The 22,872-nt window shown below is 34.8% G+C and overlaps 1 protein-coding gene across 1 annotated transcript in view; it reads left to right on the top strand.

Annotated features, from left to right (window-relative positions):
• Nucleotides 1-22,872, top strand: part of HOOK1 (hook microtubule tethering protein 1) — a 64,021-nt gene that overhangs the window by 4,054 nt on the left and 37,095 nt on the right. Inside the window, exons 2-8 of the mRNA XM_065911994.1 lie at nt 1,147-1,232; nt 8,668-8,740; nt 11,580-11,630; nt 13,017-13,149; nt 16,772-16,839; nt 18,037-18,099; nt 18,825-18,908. Coding sequence (XP_065768066.1) covers nt 1,147-1,232; nt 8,668-8,740; nt 11,580-11,630; nt 13,017-13,149; nt 16,772-16,839; nt 18,037-18,099; nt 18,825-18,908 — 558 coding nt within the window. The remainder of the gene's footprint in view (nt 1-1,146; nt 1,233-8,667; nt 8,741-11,579; nt 11,631-13,016; nt 13,150-16,771; nt 16,840-18,036; nt 18,100-18,824; nt 18,909-22,872) is intronic.

The raw sequence follows: 22,872 nt of genomic DNA, 5'->3' as shown, positions 1-22,872 counted from the left end.
AAGTCTTTCCTAGTACACACCCTAATTAGAGTAGCTGGCTCTTACACATTTCAGAACTTGTGCATACTGCAGTCATGGGAGTAGTAGTGGCATCCTCTAGAAATGATTTGTGTCTTTTTCTCCTCTCCTTAATTCTCAATTGAAGCTACTTAAATGTGGAAACCTGGTAATGTTCCCTTGTAATTCCACCTTGTACTACAGTGCCCTACGTACAGTAGAAAGCTCAGTAAAGTATCTTTGTGCTTTGAAAGTAACTGTGGCTCGATTTAGTTTCTGTCAATCTTCCTTGTTGTATTAGGATAATAGAGACAGATTTCTAGAACCTCAGAATACAGCAACCACTAAAGATGTTTTATGGTGGTAAACTAAGGAATTATAATTGAATAATTGAATAGTAAAGGAGATGAATACATGTGGGAAAAGAGAATCATAGTATATTTAATTTAAGATCTTTGCAGATTGAAATTGGATTTCTAGAAAATATATAATCCATTTTAGCTCTGTTGTAATTTGCTTTTAAATAATTCCTCTGTCTTGTATTTACCTATTAGAAAGAGCTGCCACCATTTCACTTCTCTTCAAAATATACATGAATATTTAACAGAGATTTGGAAAGTTAGTAGTACCTGACACCGAACTAGACAGAAACAACTTGATGTGGTAGGTGGGCCCTGGACTGTTCATGCTCTAAGGATAACTGTTGGTAGCAGGCAGAAATCTTACCTAGAGCTCAGTGATAAACTAAGAGTGTTAAACTTGACATTTTTAGCCTTTGTTTCCCTAGCAAGTGGTATGAATTAAATTTTAACTTGCAGATATTAGGTTATTTTAAAGTTCTTTTCCTGATGTTACTCTCCTAAAAATTGACAAAACACAAAGTATGACTCTCTTAAGAGTTCTACATGTATTTTTCAGAAATTCTGAAGTATTTCATATATGACATCAATTATCTGAATATTTTAGGTATAATATTCAGTGGTTTTATGAAATGTTAAGTGTTTATTCTTATAAAAATACAACACAGTTATAGAAACTTATTAGTATAGTTTGCTTTGTTTGGCAGAGAGTGTTCTCTCTAGTGTTCATTTATGTATATAAATTCAGTGGAGTGAGGAATTGACATAAACTTGCTTTATGTCATTTTAGCTGCAGACATTCAATACTGCTGCACCCTGTCAGGATGTCAAACAGCTGACTAGTGGAGTTGCCATGGCACAAGTTCTTCATCAAATGTAAGTATTGTTTCAGATTCTTCCAAAAATAATTATACCGTAAGGCTGTTGAAACTTGGTCCTTTTTAGTGCTGACAGGCGTATGGTATCAAGGTATTCATGTATCTAGGGGACAAAAAATTTTACCATCTGATTATTTCTTGCTTATTCATAGAGATACATCTTAATTAAATTACCAATCAGGATTCTTATCTATTCAAGAGAGGTTTAATTTTAAACTTGCTTTGGTCATATTCACAAGTTATAGTTACTAGGAGAGAAGCAGGTTAAATGAGTGATGTAACTACTTACAATGTTTTCTCCAGTTATACTGTTGTCATTTTAAGGTATCAATGCTTAGAGATTATTGTTTTTTAGATAATTGAAGCATGAAATACTGGTTTTAGAAAAAGTATTAAATTTAAAATTTATATTTGAATTAATAATAGTAATTGTATGAATCCACCAGTACTGAAATGTTCTATAAATGAAATTTTAGCTCACAAATGCTAGGGAACTTTACCTAGTAAAGAGATTCTGTTTGGGTTGGGCCTGTTTTAAGTAATTATACAATATCAAAAGAGCCTTAATCCACTATTTCACCATTTTTGCCAAACATTGTAAGAGGATTAGGATTATAATATCCGCAGTATGAATTGTACCCTTAATAAGACAAAGAGGCCCAATGCTATAGTCATAGTTTATTAATTGTCATATTGATTTTGTATTAGCTGATGTTCATGATAATACATCTTCAATGAATCCTATCTCTGCTACATGACTTTAGATGTCAAAAATTGTTTAATTATTGCCGTCATTTTTGTAAAGGATTTTTTTAATGATTGACTCTGGAAAATGCTTTAGCAAAAAGTGGGTTAGCAGAAATTCTTTACCATTGTTAAAAAAACAACTCAAACAATATCATAATCTTAGTTACTTTGAATCTTTAAAATGATCTAATTTAAATAGACAGATTTTATGGTTAACTCAAGATTAACACTTTAAAAGATAAATTTAGCATGTTAACATTTTTTTTTGGCAGTCTTTCTGAAGTATGCCTTACTTCCCTGCTTTCTTAAAAATGTTTCTTAATTATTTTATTTTTACCGTGATTGGTTTTAAAGTGATTTAATTTGTCCAAACTAAGAATTGGGCTTCCCAGGTGGTGCTAGTGGTAAAGAACCCACCTGCCAGTGCAGGAGATATAAGAGACACTGGTTCAATCCCTGGGTCGGGAAGATCCCCTGGAGAAGGGAATGGCAACCCACTCCAGTATTCTTGCCTGGAGTATCCCATTGATACTACAGTCCATAGGGTCAGAAAGAACTGGACACAACTGAAGCAACTTAGCTCGCACACAAGAATTGTGAACATGGTCTTGTTGATTTGGTAAATTCATCATTGTTTTAATGTATAGTCTGGCCTTTTCTCATTGTTGTGGATGTTGGTGTAGATATAGCTATCTAGTGGTTGGCATAGATGTAAGGCTGATGAATGTTCACTTACTTCGATATCCAAAAATGTTATTTATATGTACTGAAGCATCTTTCACAGCTTTACACCACAACATAGTAGATGAGAGCTGTTTTTACCATTATATGATGATATACAAATGGCTCTTTGACCTCCCTATATACCAGTACTATACCTGATGTTTAGAGTAGGGTCAGGTCAATTTTAGTTAAACTGTATCCTTTATCACCAACTCATTTTTACATACTGTGTTGGATTCTGTTGTTATTGCTGATTCTGTCTCTCCAGTTTTTCTCTTTTTATTCTCTTTTGTCTCTTACCGTCTTCTAATAGCTTTTCTGCAGGAATAATATGAGTGAACCAATCAGAAAGCTTTCTTTCTTCATAAAACAAATGACAGTGATCTAAAATTGGCCCTAAACCTCTTGTTTCATTTACTTGTTTTTGCATGTACTTAGATGTGTAAACCTCCTTATCCTATAAGAACCAGTTTAAATTTATTTTTCTTTTGAACTCCCTTCCATTTTTGTAAACTTTTTAGAAGTCTGGTTCTAGACAGTGAAACTCACAGCATTTGTTTTCCCTTAGTTGGGTCAGTGTATCATATTCCTGGTTAAAAAAAAAAAAAAGAATCAAATTTTACTTTATTTTTTTGAACACTTCAAAGCACTTTATATATGTTCCAATTTATTATGTATTTCTTTGATGGCTGTTGTGACTCACATCAAAGTTGTTACTGAAAATGAGATGGGAAAGTTTGCTTTTTTAAGGAAATAGCAAAATCTAGTGAATAATTCTTTCATTAGTTACCTGAGGCAGATACACTTCTAAATAATACAGTCTTAAAAATCAGTTCCCAAAGTATATGACTTAGACATGATGAGTCATGAAATTGTTGCTAGGATTCTACAGTTCTTTTTTTGTTATCTTTAGTCTGAATACATAATGTATATCTCTTTTTTAAATGCAGGAACTGTTGCTATTTTAAAGACACATGGGAGAAAACCTGTAACTACAACTGTATTCATTTCTTGGGATTTTTGTAACAAAGTGCAACAGATTATGTGGCTTAAAACAACAAAAATATCTTCTTTAGAGTTCAGGAGTTTACAAGTCCTATATCAAGGTATTGGCTGGACCATGCTCCCTTCAAAACCTCTAGGTCAGGATCCTACCTTGATGTTTCTAGTCTTTGGGTCTCTAGGCATCCCTTAGTTTGAGGCATCATAACTCTAATCTGTGTCTATCTTCACATCGCTATCTTCCCTCTGTGTTTCTTCTCCTTTTCATAGAAGGACACCAGTCATAATGGATTAGAATCCACTCTAATTTAGTGTGACCTTAAACTTGATTACATCTTAACTTGATTATGTCTGCACACACCCTATTTCCAAATAAGGTTATATTCATAGGTAGTAAGGGTTAGGCCTTGAACACATCTTTTGGGGGGTTGTAATTCAACTGTAGTTAACACCTATAAATAGTGCATACTACTTTTCTAAGTGGAAAGACTTAGCTTTGTTACTTTATGCACCACATAACTTTTCTGTTTTTTTCTGTTGTCTTTGACTAGACATTTTTACAAGAGAGAAAAGAATAACACAGAATGTAGAATATCCAGGGAAACCTTAAGTATCATGTACAAATTATTTGTTTATTCATTTATTCAGAATATATTTGAGCATTTAAAGTAATCATGGTAGCCAACATATGAGTGTTTATTAAATGTAAGACATTATATACCCTATACATGTGGTAGTTCATTTAATTTTTACTGTTTTGTGAGACAGGCATTATTTTTATCCTCAACTAATAGGTGAGGAAACAGGTTTATAAAGGTGAAATGACTTAAGTAAAGTCAAATAATGAATAAAAATAGCAAAGTCCAGACTTTTATCATTTTGTCCTGACTCAAGCCAGTACCTGTGGTCAGCTATAATCATTGCAGCCTAGCATCTTTAACCCCTCCTGATAGATTTTTGCTTTGAAGTCTTAATAAATGAGAGACCAGATGTGCATGTCAAAGTACTGACAATTTGATATGTTAAATGCACAAGACCTTTTGATTACTTAAGAGGAATGTTGTCAGGGTGTCCACTGAAGCAACAAAACGATGTTGTGTCTAGTAGCAATAGGCATTAATTACTACCTGTATTTAGTTGATAGAATTGTGAAGACAAATACCATGGATGGAGTTAAAAATAATCATATAGTGTTTCTTACTTGGTTTTATTAGAAAACAGTTGGACCACATTTCACTGTCTTGTGTTTCCTTGTTTGATATCTCTTAAGTTTCATTGAAGTTCTGGGAAATACTTGAAAAATGGAGCTAATTGTTGGAGCCAAGGTCTAGTTAAGGCTTGTAGATGTGGCAATGCAGAAAAAGTAAAAGAAGGATATATATCCTGAAAGTTCTGAAGTTGAATATCAAGTTTAATAGGGGGAAAGGTTGGCTGCTGTTATAATTGTTTGAGAAAAATGAATTTGTTTATAAGGAAGAAAACAAGAGATAGACTTTTATGGAAGGGTTAGAAAGTGTTTCTAAGAGTATCATGGACTGAAAGTTTGTGTACTTTTAAAATCTTGTGTTGAAGTTCTTAACTCCTAGTATAGCTATATTGGAGATAGGGCCTTTCAGGAAGTAATTAAAGTTAAACGAGGTCATAAGAGTAGGGAGACATGATCCAGTAGTATTGAGCTCCTTATAAGAGGAGAATTTGGAGGCCTCACTCTCTATAAACATACAAAGATGAGGTCATGTGAACACACTGCATGATGGTAGCACCTAGGATCTCAGAATGAAATCTGTCTTGCTAGCATCCTGATCTGTGACTTCCACCCTCTAGAACTGTGAGGAATAAATTTCTGTTGTTTTAACCATCCAACCTGTGGTATTTTGCTGTAGCAGTCTGAGCAGACTCTTAAGACATAGGGCTAAAGTTGATTTGAGATGGGAAGGAAGACAAGTAGGAATGCAAGACAAAAGGAGGAAATACTGAAAGAGGTTGTCTCTAGATCCATTTTCTAAAGGTAATTATTTATGATGGAACTACAGAATCATGTATGAAGATTTTTTTGGAGTCAGTTAGAAGACTGGTGTAGTATCTCCAAAGAAATAGAATAAGATGTGTATATATACAATACACTGCACACACACACACACACACAGACACACACACACACACACGAGGGATTTGAGAGAGAGTTAAGAAATTGGCTCATGTCCTTATGCAGCCTGGGAATTCCAAAATCCAGAGTAGGTAGACCAGTAGGCTGGAAGTCTAGGGAGGAGTTGATGTTACAGCTAGAGTTGACAGGCATCTACTATTGAAAGCAGAGTTCGCTCTTTTTCAGGGGAAATCAGTCTTTTTCTTTAGATCTTCAACTGATTGGATGAGCCACATTTTGGAGGGTAATCAGCTTTACTGTAAGTCTACTGATTTAAATGTTAATATCATCCCAAAGACATCTTCACTACAATATTCAAACATACTTGACCAAATTTATGGGTACCAGGGTTCTGCCAAATTGACACACAAAATTAACTATCACAATTAGCATACCTCTTTAACTTAATCTGATGTCAGAAGAAAGTAAAATTACTTGAAAATTTTTACTCAACTAAAAAATTCAGTCTTTTCAGGTAAATACCTGGTTAGAAATACATCATTTATACACTTAGCCAAGTTATTTTGATAACTATAGCCTTAACATCTGAGAAAAGCCAAAAATAATTAATATTAATTTGCTCAAAAGAAAACGGTTGCAAATTCCAAGTAAGTGAATTGAAAATGATGAGGCCATTTCCAGTTACTCCGGTCAGAAGAGACATCCTTCTTTTGTATTAGCACATTTGAGGCAGAATGATTTCTGAAAAGCAAGGCACTGTTTTCAGCTTTGCGTTTTTAAATTCAGGATACTGCCTTGGAAAGAACCCCTTTAATTTTTTTCCCTCACTTTAGTTGGCTTATCTGTAAAGTTAAAATTTAGGCTAGACTTCTGAGACCTCTGCTAGCACTAATATTATGTGATTTCTTGGTGTTTACTCTTTAAAGCATTTATCACCTTCTCCTGAGATGCTCTAGAGTAGGGGATGGCAACCCACTCCAGAGTATTCTTGCCTGGAGAATCCCATTGACAGAGGAGCCTGGCGGGCTACAGTCCATGGGGTCTCAAAGAGTCAGATGTGACTGAGCGACTAACCCTTTCACTTCCTTTAAGTATAGTTATTTGTGCTCTTTCAGTTCAGTTCAACTCGGTCATGTCCGACTCTTTGCGACCCCGTGAACCACAACACGCCACGCCTCCCTGTCCATCACCAACTCCCAGAATCCACCCAAACCCATGTCCATCGAGTCGGTGATGCCATCCAACCATCTCATCCTCTGTCGTCCCCTTCTCCTCCTGCCCTCAATCTTTCCCAGCATCAGGGTCTCTTCCAGTGAGTCAGCTCTTTGCCTCAGGTGGCCAAAGTATTGGAGTTCCAGCTTCAACATCAGCCCTTCCAATGAACATCCAGGACTGATCTCCTTTAGGATGGACAGGTTGGATCTCCTTGCAGTCCAAGGGACTCTCAAGAGTCTTCTCCAACACCACAGTTCAAAAGCATCAATTCTGTACTCAGCTTTCTTTGTAGTCCAACTCTCACATCCATACATGACCACTGGAAAAACCATAGCCTTGACTAGGCGGACCTTTGTTGGCAAAGTAACGTCTCTGCTTTTCAATATGCTGTCTAGGTTGGTCATAACTTCCCTTCCAAGGAGTAAGCATCTTTTAATTTCATGGCTGCAATCACATCTGCAGTGCTTTTGGAGCCCAGAAAAATAAAGTCAGCCACTGTTTACCCATCTGTTTGCCATGAAGTGATGGGACCGGATACCATGATCTTAGTTTTCTGAATGTTGAGCTTTTAGGCCAACTTTTTCACTCTCCTCTTTCACTTCCATCAAGAGACTCTTTAGTTCTTCTCCACTTTCTGCCATAAGGGTGCTCTTTACTTTCTACCTTTAATAGCTATTTCTCTTAGGAGGATAGTAAATTATTCATCTTTATATTAATCTCACTCAATTTTTTACTCAGAATAAGTCTCCAAATATTGTTTAGAATATAATCTTTTATTATAGTTGACTATTTTTAATCAGATGTTATTCTTCAAGGCCTTATTAAATACATAATAATTTGATATGGCAGCTTTGTCTTGGACTTCAGCACCTATTTAGGGCTTAACAAATTTAATTCTAAACTTTGCTATGTACTAGTGTCACTTAGGAGAAGGAAATGGCAACCCATTCCAGTATTCTTGCCTGGAGAATCCTGTGGACAGAGGAGCCTGGAGGGCTGCTGTCCATAGGCTTGCACAGTCGGACACGGCTGAAGCAACTTAGCATGCATGCACTGGAGAAGGAAATGGCAACCCACTCCAGTATTCTTGCCCGGAGAATCCCAGGGACAGAGGAGCCTGGTGGGCTGTCGTCTATGGGGGGTAGCACAGAGTCAGACACGACTAAAGTGACGCAGCAGCAGCAGTGTCCCTTAGGGCAAATTACTATCTTATCCTCAGTTTACTAAAGGAGTAAGATTGGGGATCATAGGCCCTTTACTAAGATACTGTTATATTAAAAATGAAGTGATATGGAAAAACATTAGGCATGATGCTTGATGCGTAGTAGATACATTGTTTTCTTTTTTTTTCCCTTTAGGATTAGGATTTTTATATCTACCTGCTACCAGGGTGCATGAGTATGAGTTATTTAGTAAATTTTGTTAAATTGAAGATGTTAATGACTGAATTCATTTACTATGAGAAATTCCAAAAGAAACCCTTAGGAATAACAAAAAATTCAGTGGGTTCATTTTAAATAATATTTACTGTTTTTAATGAGGACAGCCTTTAAGATGGAAAATAACTCTATCTGTTGATTAGATTTGGTATGTTCATGTCATACAAACATTTTAATGTTCATTTGTATTTTTGTTGTAGTGATGTAGCTTGGTTCGATGAAACTTGGTTAAGTCGAATTAAAGAAGATACTGGTGACAACTGGAGAATAAAGGTACGCAGAATGAATGTTAGATGTACATGATACAAACAGTGGTTCTGAAATTAGCACTAAGCTCAACTAAATCTTCTTTTTTAAATTAACTGAAGGGTGTATTTTGTTGTGTATGGTTTCAGTTTTCATAGTTATATGTGTTCTTATACCATCATAATCAGATATAGAACATTTTCATTAACCAAAAACATGTACCTGTTCCCCTTCCTAGTTAATCCTCACTCCTAAGTTGGCCCTGGATGGCCACAGATCTGCTTTTAGTCACTGTAGGTTTAATTTTTAGAAAGTGAAAGTTGCTCAGTCTTGTCTGACTCTTTGCAACCCCATGAACTATATATAGTCCATGTAATTCTCCAGGCCAAAATACTGGAGTGGGTAGTCTTTCCCTTCTCCATGGGGTCTTCCCAACCTAGGAATCGAACCGGTGTATCCTGCATTGCAGGCGGATTCTGTACCAGCTAAGCTATCAGGGAAACCCTTAATTTCTAGAGTTCATTATAAATGGAATTTGATAAATCTGGTTTGATTTTCCATTTTTTGAATTTTTTTTTCAAAAGAGTAGCTTTGTTTTCTTTTTTGTTGATTTCCTTTCTGATCTTTATTATTTCCTTTCTTCTTTATGTCTGCACCTTTTTTTTTGCTTCTTAAGGTGAAAGCTTCAGTGATATTTTCAGCACTTTTCCCTAATAGTAAGCATTGCCTTAGCCACATCCACACATTTTAACATACTGTGTTCTTATTTTCATTTCAAAATATTTGATAATTTCCCTTGTGATTTTTCTTTTGACCCCTGAGTAGATTAGAAATAGGTATTTCAGGTTCTAAATATTTGAGGATTTTCTATGTATCTTTTATTTATTAATTTATAAATTCCATTTTGGTTTGAGAACATACTCTGAATTCTTTTACATTTACTGAGACTTATTTTGTGACATAATATATAGTCTGTCTTAGTGAATATTCCATGTACATTTGAAAATAACATACATTCTGCATTTCTACAACTATGGATTATTTCAGCTTCTTTGATAGTACTGTTTACATCTTTTATATCTTTATTGATTTTCTGTCTGATTATTCTGTCAGTTAAGGGAGGAGGAGTTTTCAAATCACTAATGATGATTGTGGATTTTTCAGTTTCTCCTTTCAGATCTGCAAATATTTTAATCATGTAATTTGAATCTATGTTATATGGTTTATATACATTAGTTTTTTATGTCTTGTTGATGAGTGAATCTACTTATCATTATGAAATGACTCTCTTTATCCTGGTAATATTTTCTGTTTGGAAGTGTAATTTGTCTGATACTGATATAACCACTTTTGTTATGATTTTTTTTGCCTATTGTCTTTTTCTTTTCTTTAGTCTCTCTCTGCTTATATTGAAAATGCTATAGATACCTAATAGGTCTTGCTTTTTAAAAAATCCATTAACAGTCTCTTTTTTTTTTTTTTATTAGTTGGAGGCTAATTACTTCACAACATTTCAGTGGGTTTTGTCATACATTGACATGAATCAGTCATGGAGTTACACGTATTCCCCATCCTGATCCCCCCTCCCACCTCCCTCTCCACCCGATTCCTCTGGGTCTTATTTAGTTTTTTTTTTTAAGTAAATCACTAGCTCTCTTATATTCCTGCTATTTAAATCCCTGAACATTTTAAACTAGCAATTTTAACATTTTGTATTCTAATTCTTTCATCTCTCATTTTTGGGCTTATTTCTATTGACTGTGGTTTGTCCTAATTATAGTTCACATATTCCTGCTTCTTCATGTGTGTAGTAGTTTTTTATTGGATGCTAGATAGTGTGAATTTTCTTATTGACTGCTGGATGTTTTGTATTCCTTTAAAGAGTGTTGAATTTGTTCTTACAGGCAGTTAAGATACGTGTGAATCAGTTTGATTCTTTCATGGTTTGTGGAGGTGGAAGGCAGATCTAGAGTTATTTTCTCCTCTTGGACTGTTAGACTCACTGCTAAGTTGTGACCTTTTGAGGTCTTTATTGAATGCTTATCTATATTAACCTGGTCATGGTCTCTTCACTCTGATTGGTGAGGCTTTCAACTGTATCTGGCCCTGTGCAATCTTCAGGAATTGTTCAGTTTATAGTTCCCTGGATTGTTGTTCCCTTGGAAATTATTTTTGTTTAATCTCATAGAGTTTCACCCATGCACGTGCAAATTATTGTTCAGCCAAAGAGTCAAAGGAACTACTATGCAGATTTCTGGAGCTCTTTCTTTCCATAGCTCTCACCTCTTCATTTATCTACTCTGCAAATCCCAACTACCTTGACCTTCCTGAACTTCTGATGTCTATCTTCTCAAATCCACTGGAATGTCAGGCTTTGTTTCGTTTCCACCTCCCTATGCCATGGTATGAAAATTGCCTCTAGAGAGAAATCTTAGACTAGTATAGGGCTCACCTTTTTTGTTTTTCTTCTCTCTGCAATTAGAGTTCTATATTGTCTTTTGGCTAAGCTTGAAGATAATATTCCTGTTTTCTAGTTGTTACTCATGACTAAAGGTGGACATGCTCATAGCTAAATTTTCTAAGTTAGTGCTTGGATTCTAACTTAGCCACAACTTAGTTGTGGCTCATTTTAAATAGAATCACTGTGGTTAAACTATGTAAGCAGTAAAACATTTTTTCTTCAATAAAACTCTGAATAAAGCTTTGATGTTTAAAAATTACCATGTACTTGTATTTGTAGAACTCTAATACGTATTTTTGTTGTCCTTTTTATTGGGAAGTTTTTATTGTCTTTCACCTTGACATGCGTTTTCTTTCATTATTAATTTTAAATGATTTATTTAATCCTTATTTTTTCTTCTATTAGGCTAGTAATTTAAAGAAGGTACTTCAAGGAATTATGAGTTACTACAATGAGGTATGAAAATCATCTGACTGTTTAAATATAAAATACTCTGTGATAATTATATTTACAATGAAAAATGACTTGCTTTTAGTTTATAACACTTTACCATGTATAATTCATAATTGAAAGATTTTTTTCCTCCATTTTTAGTACACTCAAATTTTGTGAACATAAAAGGGCTAAAACTTAATATATTGATTGGTAAAATAATGTTTATATGTTGCTACTCTTTAAGTTGATTATTTTCTCAAATAAAATTGCTTGCATCTTTATATAATTTGATCTTATATAATAAGATCTATAAAGTAGATCTTCTAATTAAATTGAAATACTTTTCTGTTTAAAGTATTATTCTGATGTTTCTTTCCAGTGTAAACAACAGCAAAGCTACACTATGAAATTATGCTTGTGCAAGTGAATTGAGGAAGAATGCAAAATAAAAGTAGTATTAAAGTCACCTTAGATATTACATTATTCAAGTACTTTGTTTTTCTTATTCAGCATTATAAGAAATTCTCTAGTAGGATTATTTGATATTAGAAGGTTAATTGCTTAATGTGTGAAAGCTTTTGGTCTGATTTTGCTGTTAAAGAATTTTTTTTTTTTTAATTTTTGTACAATTGAACTTGTTTCTTCCAAGTAATTTTAGAACTAAAAATTTTCAATTCACTAATGCCTAAAACTCATTTTGAAGTTTTGTTTGTTTTTGTCTTTTTAATGCCAAGAATACTTTTTAGTAATTTGAAGAAAACAGTCTTGGGAATTCCCTGGCAGTTCAGTGATAGAACTTGGCACTTTCACTCCCAGGGCACTGGTTCAGTCCCTGGTTGGGAAATTAAGATCCCACAAGCCGTGTGGCACAACAAAAAAATAGAATGAAAGTTGTTCGGTCTCTAAGTTGTGTCCCGCTCTGCGATCCTGTGGACACCATGCAGAAAACTTATAGGACCAGCAAAGATTAATTGTTTAAATCTGTTATTTATTTGTCAAAGTGTGACAGTTTATTTTGTGTTTCTCTGTTCATTGAGACTGTATCAAAATATTTTGAATATTCTTTGACTTAACATAAATCTGTTTATTTTTTATGGAAAGGCATAAGTTTTATCATAATGGATCAGGCCAGGGGCTTCTTAAACAATTCCTTTCTCTGACAGTGGGGTAAAATGATACTTGGTATAAAACCATGTTGGTTGCATTTGGTTGGTTCTCAAAATTTTAGGAGCTTGCTTGAACTTTGCTAACTGTTTTAATCAATAATTGTGTTTTTGTCATTTGTTAATTTATCTGAATCATTTCATGAACCTATTTATAGAATTTATCTTCCTTATAACAACTAAATGTAGTCTCTTCTCTGTAGCCTACATAAGTGAGTGATCTAATTTATTTTTAACACTGCAGTTTTTGGGGCAACAGATTTCTGAAGAACTTATCCCTGATTTAAACCAGATAACTGAATGTTCAGATTCTGTGGAGCTTGGGAGATTGCTCCAGCTTATTTTAGGTTGTGCTGTCAACTGTGAAAAGAAACAAGGTAAGTGAATTTCAGTTATTTGAGGATATCTACTTTCTAGAAACAACCTACATTGCTTATAAGAAATAGCATAATAATGTACTGTTGAGGGTTGGCAGAAGGCCAGAGGTTCTGAATTCAAGCACAGCTCTGCCATTAAAAAGCCACAGATCTTCAGTATCCTAATTGTATGTCTGGATTCTGAGATTCATATTCAGTGACTAAATAAAATGTACTTTAATTAGCTTAATTTAATCAGTGCTTAGGACTTAGTGGGTATTCAATAAAAATTGTATTTATTAATTTGATAAGCTTTCTCTTTCACATACAGACCCTTATGTTGGTTCAGATTTTCATAAATGATTATACAGCTGCTAAATTATAATCCAGGCTTCTCCAGGTGATATTCTGCTATTTTCAGAAGAATGACTCCAGTGTGTCCTCCAGATAAGCAGTCTAATGATACAAATGAAATTGAGGACTATATTAGTATATCTGAACACAGTAATCCATATCCAGCTGAGTACTAAAAGAGTGTTTTTGGTTGAAAGTAATGAGTAAAATGATGAACTGAACAGACCATCTACTTCTCTCAGGAGCTTGCATCAGTCTGGGTGATGAGATTTTTGATCCTGATGTTTTTTGCATGACTTATCCAAAACTGGCTTTAGGACATCACCTTTTTAAGAGGATGTTGGGTGCCAAAGTTTGTAAAATACTTTAAGTCAGAACCTTAGAAAATAGTCAGTGTTATCTAACTAATGAAGAGAGCACATAAGACAAGATAAATTCAGTAAGAATTAATTCAGGAAGGAGAAAAATAAAATTATGAAATCAGCCATAGTTTATCAATAAAAAAAGAGTTTGGGTATCAGAAAACTTTCATATTAGGCCATCTCTATTATTAACTGGCTGTTTTTTCTTGGACAAGTGAGTACTTCTCCATAGGTTTTTATTTCTCATAGATATCCTTTGCTGTGCAAAAAACTTTTAGGTTTAATTAGCTCCTATTATTTATTTTTATTTTCACTTCTCTAAGGAGGTGGATCCAAAAAGATATTGCAGCAGTTTATGTCAAAAAGTGTTCTGCCTATATTTTCCTTTGAGAGTTTTACAGTATATGGTCTTACATGTAGGTCTTTAATCCATTTAAAATTTATTTTTGTGTATGGTGTTAAAGAATGTTAATTCATTCTTTTACATTTACCTATTCAGTTTTTCCAGTACCACTTATTGAAGAGACTGTCTTTTCTCCATTTTATATTCTTGCCTCCTTTGTTATAGATTAATTGGCCATAGGTGCGTGAGTTTATCTCTGGACTTTCTATTCTGTCCCATTGATCTATACCTCTGTTTTTGTGCTATTAACAAACTGATTACTGTAGCTTTTGATTACTGTATAGTCTGAGGTCAGGGAGCCTGTTTCCTCCAGCTGCATTTTTCTCTCTCAAGATTGCTTTAGCTATTCAGGTCTTTTGTGTTTCCATACAAATTTTAAGATTTTTTTTGTTCTAGGGCTGCAAAAAATGCCATTGGTAATTTGATAGGGATCACATTGAATCTGTAGGTTACCTTGGTTATTGTAGTCATTTTTAATTCTTCCAATTCAAGAACATGGTATATCTTTACATTTGTTTGTGTCAACCTAGGCTGTTGGTGGGAATATAAATTGGTACAGCCACTCTAGAGAACAATATAGAGGTTAAAAACATGCGTTGGATTCCTGGTCAGGAAGTTAAGGGCAAATAAGCCCATGCACCCCAGTGAAAGGTCTCAGGAGCCACAACTAAGACTCACCGCAACCAAATAAATAAATAAAAGGATCCAACATGATACCATCATAAAAAAAAAAAAGGAAAGAAAAATAGATTTGATTCACTCTTGGGCGAATATCTGAAGAAAACTAATTAGCAAAGATACTTGCACCCCAGTGTTAATTGCAGCACTATTTACAATAGCCAAGGCATGGAAGCAGCCTAAATGTCCATCAACAGATGATGGTAAGGAAGATGTGGTACATATATACAATGGAAGATACTCAGCCATAAAAAGGAATGAAATAATGCTATTTGCAGCAACATGGATGCAATTAGAGATTGTTACTAAGTGAAGTAAGTCAGACAGAGAAAGACATATATAATATGATATACTAATATGTGAAATCTAAAAATTATACAAGTGAGTTTATTTATAAAACAGAAACAGATTCACAGGCTTAGCAAACAAACTTATGGTTGCCAAAGGGGAAAGGTAGGGAGGGCGGATAAATTAAGATACTGAGATTAACATATGCAAACTACCACACTTTACTCGATACTCTATAGTAACCCATATGGGAAAAGACTATGAGAAAGACTGGATGTATATGTATATGTATAACTACTTTCCTGTACACCCAGAATGAACACAACATTGTAAATCAACTATATTCTAATGTAAAATAAAAATTAAAAAGATAAAGGAATGTTTCCCTTAAGGGGAAAAAGAAAGAACATAGATGATTCATGGGAAGAGATAAAAATACCAGCATTAACAGGAGTTTGGAAAAAACTAATTCCAACTCTTGTACATGACTTAAGCAGTTCAAGGCTTCAATGGAGGGTTTAACTGCAGATGTGGTAAAATAGCAAGAGAATTCGAATTAGAAGTGGAACTTAAAGATATGACTAAATCTCATGAGAAAATGTTAATAGATGAGTTGGTTCTTATGAATGAACAAAGAAAATGGTTTCTTGAGATGGAATCTACTCTTGGCGGAGATGCTGTGAAGATTGCTGAAATGACAACAAAGAATTTAGAAATTACATAAACTTAAGTTGATGAAGCAGTAGCAGGATTTGAGAGGATAGGCTCTAGTTTTGAAAGAAGCTATACTGTGTGTAAAATGATATCAAACAGTACTGCATGCTACAGAGAAATTGTTTGTGGTAGGAAGAGTCAACTGATACGGCGACTTCATTGGTGTCTCATTTTAAGAAGTTGCCACAGACAACCCAGCTTTGACCAGCGCCCTCTTTGGTTTTTTCTAGCAGCCATCAGCATCAAGATATCGATAAGATCCTCTATTAGTAAAAGGATTAGCAGTTACTAAAGTCTCAGATGATGGTTAGCATTTTGTTAGCAATAAAGCAATTTTTAATTCAGGTTTGTACATTTTTTTTTTAGATATAATGCTATTGTCACTTAATTGATTATAGTAGTTTGTAAATAGCACTTTTATATATACTGGGAAACTAAAAAATTCATGTGACTCACTTTATTGTGATTATTGCTTTATTGTCTGGAACTGAACTTATGATATCTCTGTGCTATACCTGTGCATGTGAATTCATCCCATAATGTTGAATTTTTAACAAGATAGAAGAAATTGTCATAGTTGTTCTAAGATTAATTGCAATTTCTTCTCATTTTCTTCCTTATAAGAAACTTAGAGATTTTCTTTAAAACATTTATAAATATTTATATGAATATTTTCAATTATATGTATTTGTTTTCAATGGACGTATTTCTTGTGGAAAAAGTATTGTACTTGCATAAAGAATTATGTATAGTGAATGAATTTTTATGTGGTTAATTGAATGGCTGAATTACTGTGGATAAAGAGTAGAGTTTTTATCAGATCTGATTTTTTTTTAAATCATAGAACATATTCAGAATATAATGACATTAGAAGAATCTGTTCAACACGTGGTCATGACTGCTATTCAAGAGGTAAGTTATATCATGATCACATATGTATAAAAATCCTAAACCAAATTGTATAAAACTGTTCACAAAAACTTTATGGATGTATATTTCACTACTGTATAGATGTGCCCTTTGCAGTAGGTTGACTTATCTTTGACTGTTGTGTCTTCCCTTCATTCTTTTTCCCCCAAATTTCTAAGGACTTCAAGCCCAATTTTAGTACCTCTGCATTTTAAAAGTTAAATTACTGTTAAGTTCCTTTAAGTAACTTCAGCTAAGCAGGATAAACATCATTTTCCCAGATCGGAATTTTTATACCTTCCTTTTTTTCTGCCAGATAGAATAATCTTCTCTGAAATTTAAAGTGTGTGTGTGTGTGTGTATATCTTATGTGCATTTTCAGAATGTTAGAACTGTGAGCAAATACAGTCATAATTATATTTCAGAGCCAGGTAGTCTGGGTTCAATCCAGTCTGGTTATCTTAAGTTATGCCATAAAGATTCAAAATTCATTTGGCACATGTTCATGTTCATTCTTAAAGTCAGACCAGAAGGCTGAGATGAAGTCAAGTGAAGAGGAGGCCTGAGGGAAAATTGAGTGAAGGGTTAGTTTGAAAGAGTCATGACTTAAAGGGAGACAGCATATAGGACTTGAAAAGTGGGTATACCCTGAGTTTGCATTGCTGGTTTGAATTCAAAACACCTTTATGCATAAATATACGTGTCTCACATATGCAAAAGAAATTATTTTACAGGATCTTTTTTCTCATATAATTGTGGCTCCTACACTTAAAATGACTTCTTGGATTAGGAATTTTGCCACATCACTCATTTATAGCTGTATTTTAAACGTGCCAACTCATGTTACAGAAGAATCATTCTTTAAAATTATTCAATGTGCTCAATTTTATGTAAAATTTGTATTGTAATTTTTAGTACATTAGTATTTTAAATATATCTATTTACATATTTCAAGCACACTCTACTTTTTGTCTTCACTAATATAATGTTTGAACATTGAGTTATTTAGCTTAAGCTGCTCTTTATTTTTTATTTGAATAATATAAGGGTCATCAAATTAAGGCAAGGAAAAATTAAACATGAAACACCTTACTGTTATTTTTACTATGTAAAAGAACTTTTTGCTTGTAAAAGAAAAAAGAACACTTTCACTGTGTAAGCCTCAGTTTATTGTACTTAATTTTATTATTTTAATCCTAGTTGATGAGTAAAGAAATCGTGAGCTCTCCCACAAATGATGCTGTTGGAGAATTAGAACAGCAGGTGAGTATTTCAGTATGTGAGGAAAATGTAACAGCGATAGAGTTCCTCTGTCAGTTATTGGGTTAACCAAAAGGTTCATTCGGGTTTTCCATAACTTCTTAATGGAAAGACCCAAATGAACTTTCTGGCAAACCCAGTACTGTCTTAAAGGCTTACATCAGAGAGCACATACAAGGTATTTTCCTCCGTGAAATTTAGATAGTTTGTTCTCTTGTAAGATCTTAAATATTACTATACATTCCTTCATGAGTGCAGGTAGTGTTGATTTCCACAGTTTTTAATGATAGTGTTTGAAGAGTCAACTGGCATTAAACTTTCCTGATATTTGTTAATACATATGTAGCTCATGTTATACAGTTACGTAATTAAATAGCAGACAATTTTAAAAATTTGCTGAATTCTAATTTATCTAATAAGCAAATGTGATTTTTATCACAGTTGCTTTCCTTTAACATTGAACTCAAAGGTTCTGTAGTCAAGGCTCCCTTCCCTGGTCGTTTCACACAGTTGTTTTCCGTGGTGGAAAAGATACTCTCTTCCTCTGTGTAATCCAACCTGGGTTATGGTAAGAGAAGTAAGGGAAATGGTAAGAGAAGACACACATGCATTTGTTAATTTTGAAACTGTTTCCAACATCAGTATATATATATGTTGTGATAAAAGTTTATTTTTCAGTTTGTTTCAAAATATGATTTACTAAGAATTAGGACATTTTTCTATTTTAGCTTAAAAGGGCCCTAGAAGAACTTCAGGAAGCACTAGCAGAAAAAGAAGAACTGAGGCAAAGATGCCAAGAACTAGATATGCAGGTATGGATATGAGAGTAATTTCCTCTTTGAATTAATAAGCCTTTTTAAATTAATTAATTGGTAAAGTGTTTTGGAGATTGGGTTTATTTCATGGAGGGACCATTGAAAGAGTTTGGTATAGACTTGAATATTGAAGCATAAATTTTATCATTTTTCTCTTAGAGTTGAAAATTGCTGGTGTAACTACTTCATTGAGAAGACCATTCAAATTGTAGAATTTCAACTGCTTAGATAGGGCTTAATTTGTTATTCTGTAAAAAGGGGAAACTAAAGTATCTCCTTTTTAAGGTATGAGTATTAAGTGGAGTCCTTTATGGAAATGCTTAGAAGTGCTTGATCTCCAGTAAATGCAGGTGCCAAGTTTGTTTTGCTAACATGTATGTGTATGTGAACACGTATATAATTCTCAAGTTCGTATGCACATACATGTTAGCAAAATAAACTTGGAATGAGAGACAGTAGTTAAATAGTTAAAGGGGTGAATCGTCAGACCAGACTTCCTGTATTCAGAACCTGATCATATTACTGTTGTTGTTGTTTAGTTGATAAGTCATGTCCGACTCTTTTGCGATACCCTTAATGGTAGCCCGCCAAGCTCATTGGTCCGTGGGATTTCCCAGGCAAGAATACTGGAGTAGGTTGCCAATTTCCTTCTCCAGGGGATCTTCCTGACCCAGGGTTTGAATCCATGTCTCCTGAGTTGCAAATGGATTTACACCTGAGCCACCAGGGAACTCCTGGTCACGTTACTAGCTAGTTATGTCTGCTTGGGCACATTGCTTAGTTTCTCTATACTTTGTTTTTCTCTTTTGAGAAATGGTGTGATAATAGTATATATTTCCTTGCGTGATAATGAAGATTAAGTGAATTAATATACTTGAAGCTCTTAAAGAAGGCCAGGCACATAATTGGTTATGTATGTGTTTGTGTATATTGTTATTATTAAATGAAAGTGCAAATATGAAATTATGCAATAAGTCTTGAAAAATTGTACAAAACGTTAAATATACCATCATAATATGCTACATGTGAATTGCACTTCTCATTCAAATAATGAGCTACATAAATAATTGACTCTGAAAAGTATGAGGACAAGGCATAAGGCTTGTGGTAGCAATACCCTTGCTTAAATATCTAAAATTATAGGGCTGGGTAGTATTTCTAACCTTCATGAGTTTGCAAATGAGATGAGAAGTGATTTGGTCAGGGTGATTCAGATGTGCAGGGCAGTGACAACCAGCCCCAGAATCCAGATCTCCTAACTTCATCATTAAATATCCCTCCTCTATGTTTGAACAAAACCAATGTTTATATTTGAACAAAACTAGTGTCTCACTATGTTTTTCCCTTTCTTCCTTCTTAACCACATACACAGCATCTGAAATGTTTTATTTTCAAGTAAGATTATATCCTTTATCCAGAACACCTTCATGTAAAGAGTACAGGACTGACTCATTCAGGTGTTACCAGCCTTATGTAAGATCTCTGTACAGTTTTCTGAGAAATCCTTTTTTAAAAAAGAACACAAAATTTGGTTAAAACGTTTCAGTGTTTGTTACACATGGTGAAGAGTACATGATGATCTGATTTTAGTTGAAAAGTATAGACATGCCAAGTTTTGGCATTTTAATTCCAGTATCAAAGTAGAGGCAACCCTCAACTATCTGCTACACATGTGAAATAAATGACTACTGCATATAATCAGAACAAAAAGTAATTGACTAATTTAACAATATGAATTTCACACAGGTGTATATGATACATACCCTGATTTTATAAGAAAAATTGTTTTTGAAAAATATTTATTTTTAATCACATGTAACCAGACAGTAGGTTACATTACTTCATGGCAAATAGGGGAAAAGGTAGAAATAGTGACAGATTTCTTCATCTTGGGCTCTAAAATCGCTATGGATGATGACTGCAGCCATGAAATCAGAAGACAATAGCTTCTTGGCAGGAAAGCTATGACAAACCTAGACAGTGTGTTGAAAAGCAGAGATGTTTCTCTGCGGAGAAGAGTCCATATAATCAAGGCTATGGTCTTCCCAGTGGTCACGTACAGTAATGAGAGCTGGACTGTAAAGAAGGCAGAGCACCAAAGAATTGATGCCTTCGAACTGTGGTGCTGGAGAAAACTCCTGAAAGTCCAATGAACAGCAAGGAGATCAAACCAATCAATTTTAAGGGAAATCAACCATGAATATTTGTTGGAAGGATGCTGAAGCTCCAGTATCTGTGGTCATCTGATGTGAATAGCTGATTCATTGGAAAAGTCCCTGATGCTGGGAAAGATTGAGGGCAGGAGAAAAGGACATCAGAGGATGAGATGGCTGGATGGCATCACTGATGCAGTGGACATGAACTTGGGCAAACTTCGGGAGATGGTGAGGAACGGGGAGCCCTGGTGTGCTGCAGTCCATGGTGTCACAGAGTCAGATGCGACTGGGCAACTGAACAACAACAAAAAACCTGGAGAGTGACATTTAAATTTGTGGGGAATTTTTTTTTAATACCCAAACAAATGAACCAAAAAAGAAAAATAGGTGGCAAAGAAATTCACCAAGGGCAGGTAAACAGCACAAGGGCTTAACCTAATAAAGTTAATTAAAAAGCTTGGTAATCAAGGAAAGAAGCAGGCATATGATATTGACAGAGGTGCTACAGAGCAGGAACCTGCTGTTCTTTCTTCAATCCTTGCTCTTGCTGGGGAGTCAACAAAAATCTCGTGACTTCTCACAGTAATCTCAATCAGAAGGAAATTCACTCTTTGTGTTCTTCATTTTATTTGCACTAGATATGAGTGGAAATAATGGCCAAGAAGAAACTAAGGGCCTGACTCTTTCTGATATGAACAAGGGGTATAGGGCCACACACTGAATTGGGGCAGCACTGATGCCCAAAGGAATTTCTTCACCGAAATGGAATACCATTCTCACTATGCTTGTATGAGGTACTTAAACCTCAGAAATGATAGCCTAGCCCATATGTTATTAAAAAAGAGGGTCCACTGGCTCAGCTGCTCTTCCCTGCCCCCGCAGCTACTGCCTTCTCTCACCATTCACAAGGCTATATAGAGTGGTGGAGAAAAAACAGTCCCAGCTATAACTTAGAGGGGAAAGCATACTGGGCCATGGGGTACATTAGAGAGCATGTCCAAGAAGTCTTCAACATTGCCAAAACAAATAGGGTATCTTGACTGCCAGCAAAGCATGAACTAGATGAAAAGAGTAAAAGCATGACATCTGTGTGAACATTACAGACTAAAAGCAGAAATAGATAAGCTTATGTAAAAGATAGTAGCCGAGCTTAGAGAGGGCTATCCAGGTGGCTTAGTGGTAAAGACTCTGCCTGCCAGTGCAGGAGACACAGGAGGCACGGGTTTGACCTTGGGTCAGGAAGCTCTCCTGGAGAAGGACTTGGCAACCTACTCCAGTATTCTTGTGTGGAGAATCCAATGAACAGAGGAGCCTGGCAGGCTACAGTCTGTAGGGTCCCAAAGAGTTGAACATGACTAAAGCAACTTAGCACACAGGCACTCAAGCTTAGAGAGCTTTTGCTTTATGTAGTATTGCAGTTTCATAAGAACACTTCAGTAGAGTAGACTAGGTGGTAGGACAGCGAAGTGAGATTTAAAAGGAAATTTCAGCTAGAAACAAATCAGTGAATAATTAACATCAAACCTCATCCTAGTTAAGCTCTCAGATTTCAGGAATAAAGGCAAAACAACTCTGTAACAGATAGAAAAGCTAAATCATCCACAAAGATAAGAAAATCAGGCTCTCCTACAACTTTGATGTCAGAAAATGGAGGAGTGATATCCACAAAATGCTGAGGCAGGGAAGAGCATTAACTGAAGAAACATTAACTGCATTAACTGAGGAAGAGCGCAGATGCAAATTCATGAGCCCTTCTTGAAAAAAAACTGCTTGTTCACACAATCCAGTTAGCAAACGTGTTTTAA

Source organism: Muntiacus reevesi, chromosome 1 (assembly GCF_963930625.1).
Source record: "Muntiacus reevesi chromosome 1, mMunRee1.1, whole genome shotgun sequence".
NCBI lineage: Eukaryota > Metazoa > Chordata > Mammalia > Artiodactyla > Cervidae > Muntiacus > Muntiacus reevesi.
The sequence above is the reverse complement of the archived record's forward strand: the minus strand, read 5'-3'. Positions and strand labels throughout refer to the sequence as shown.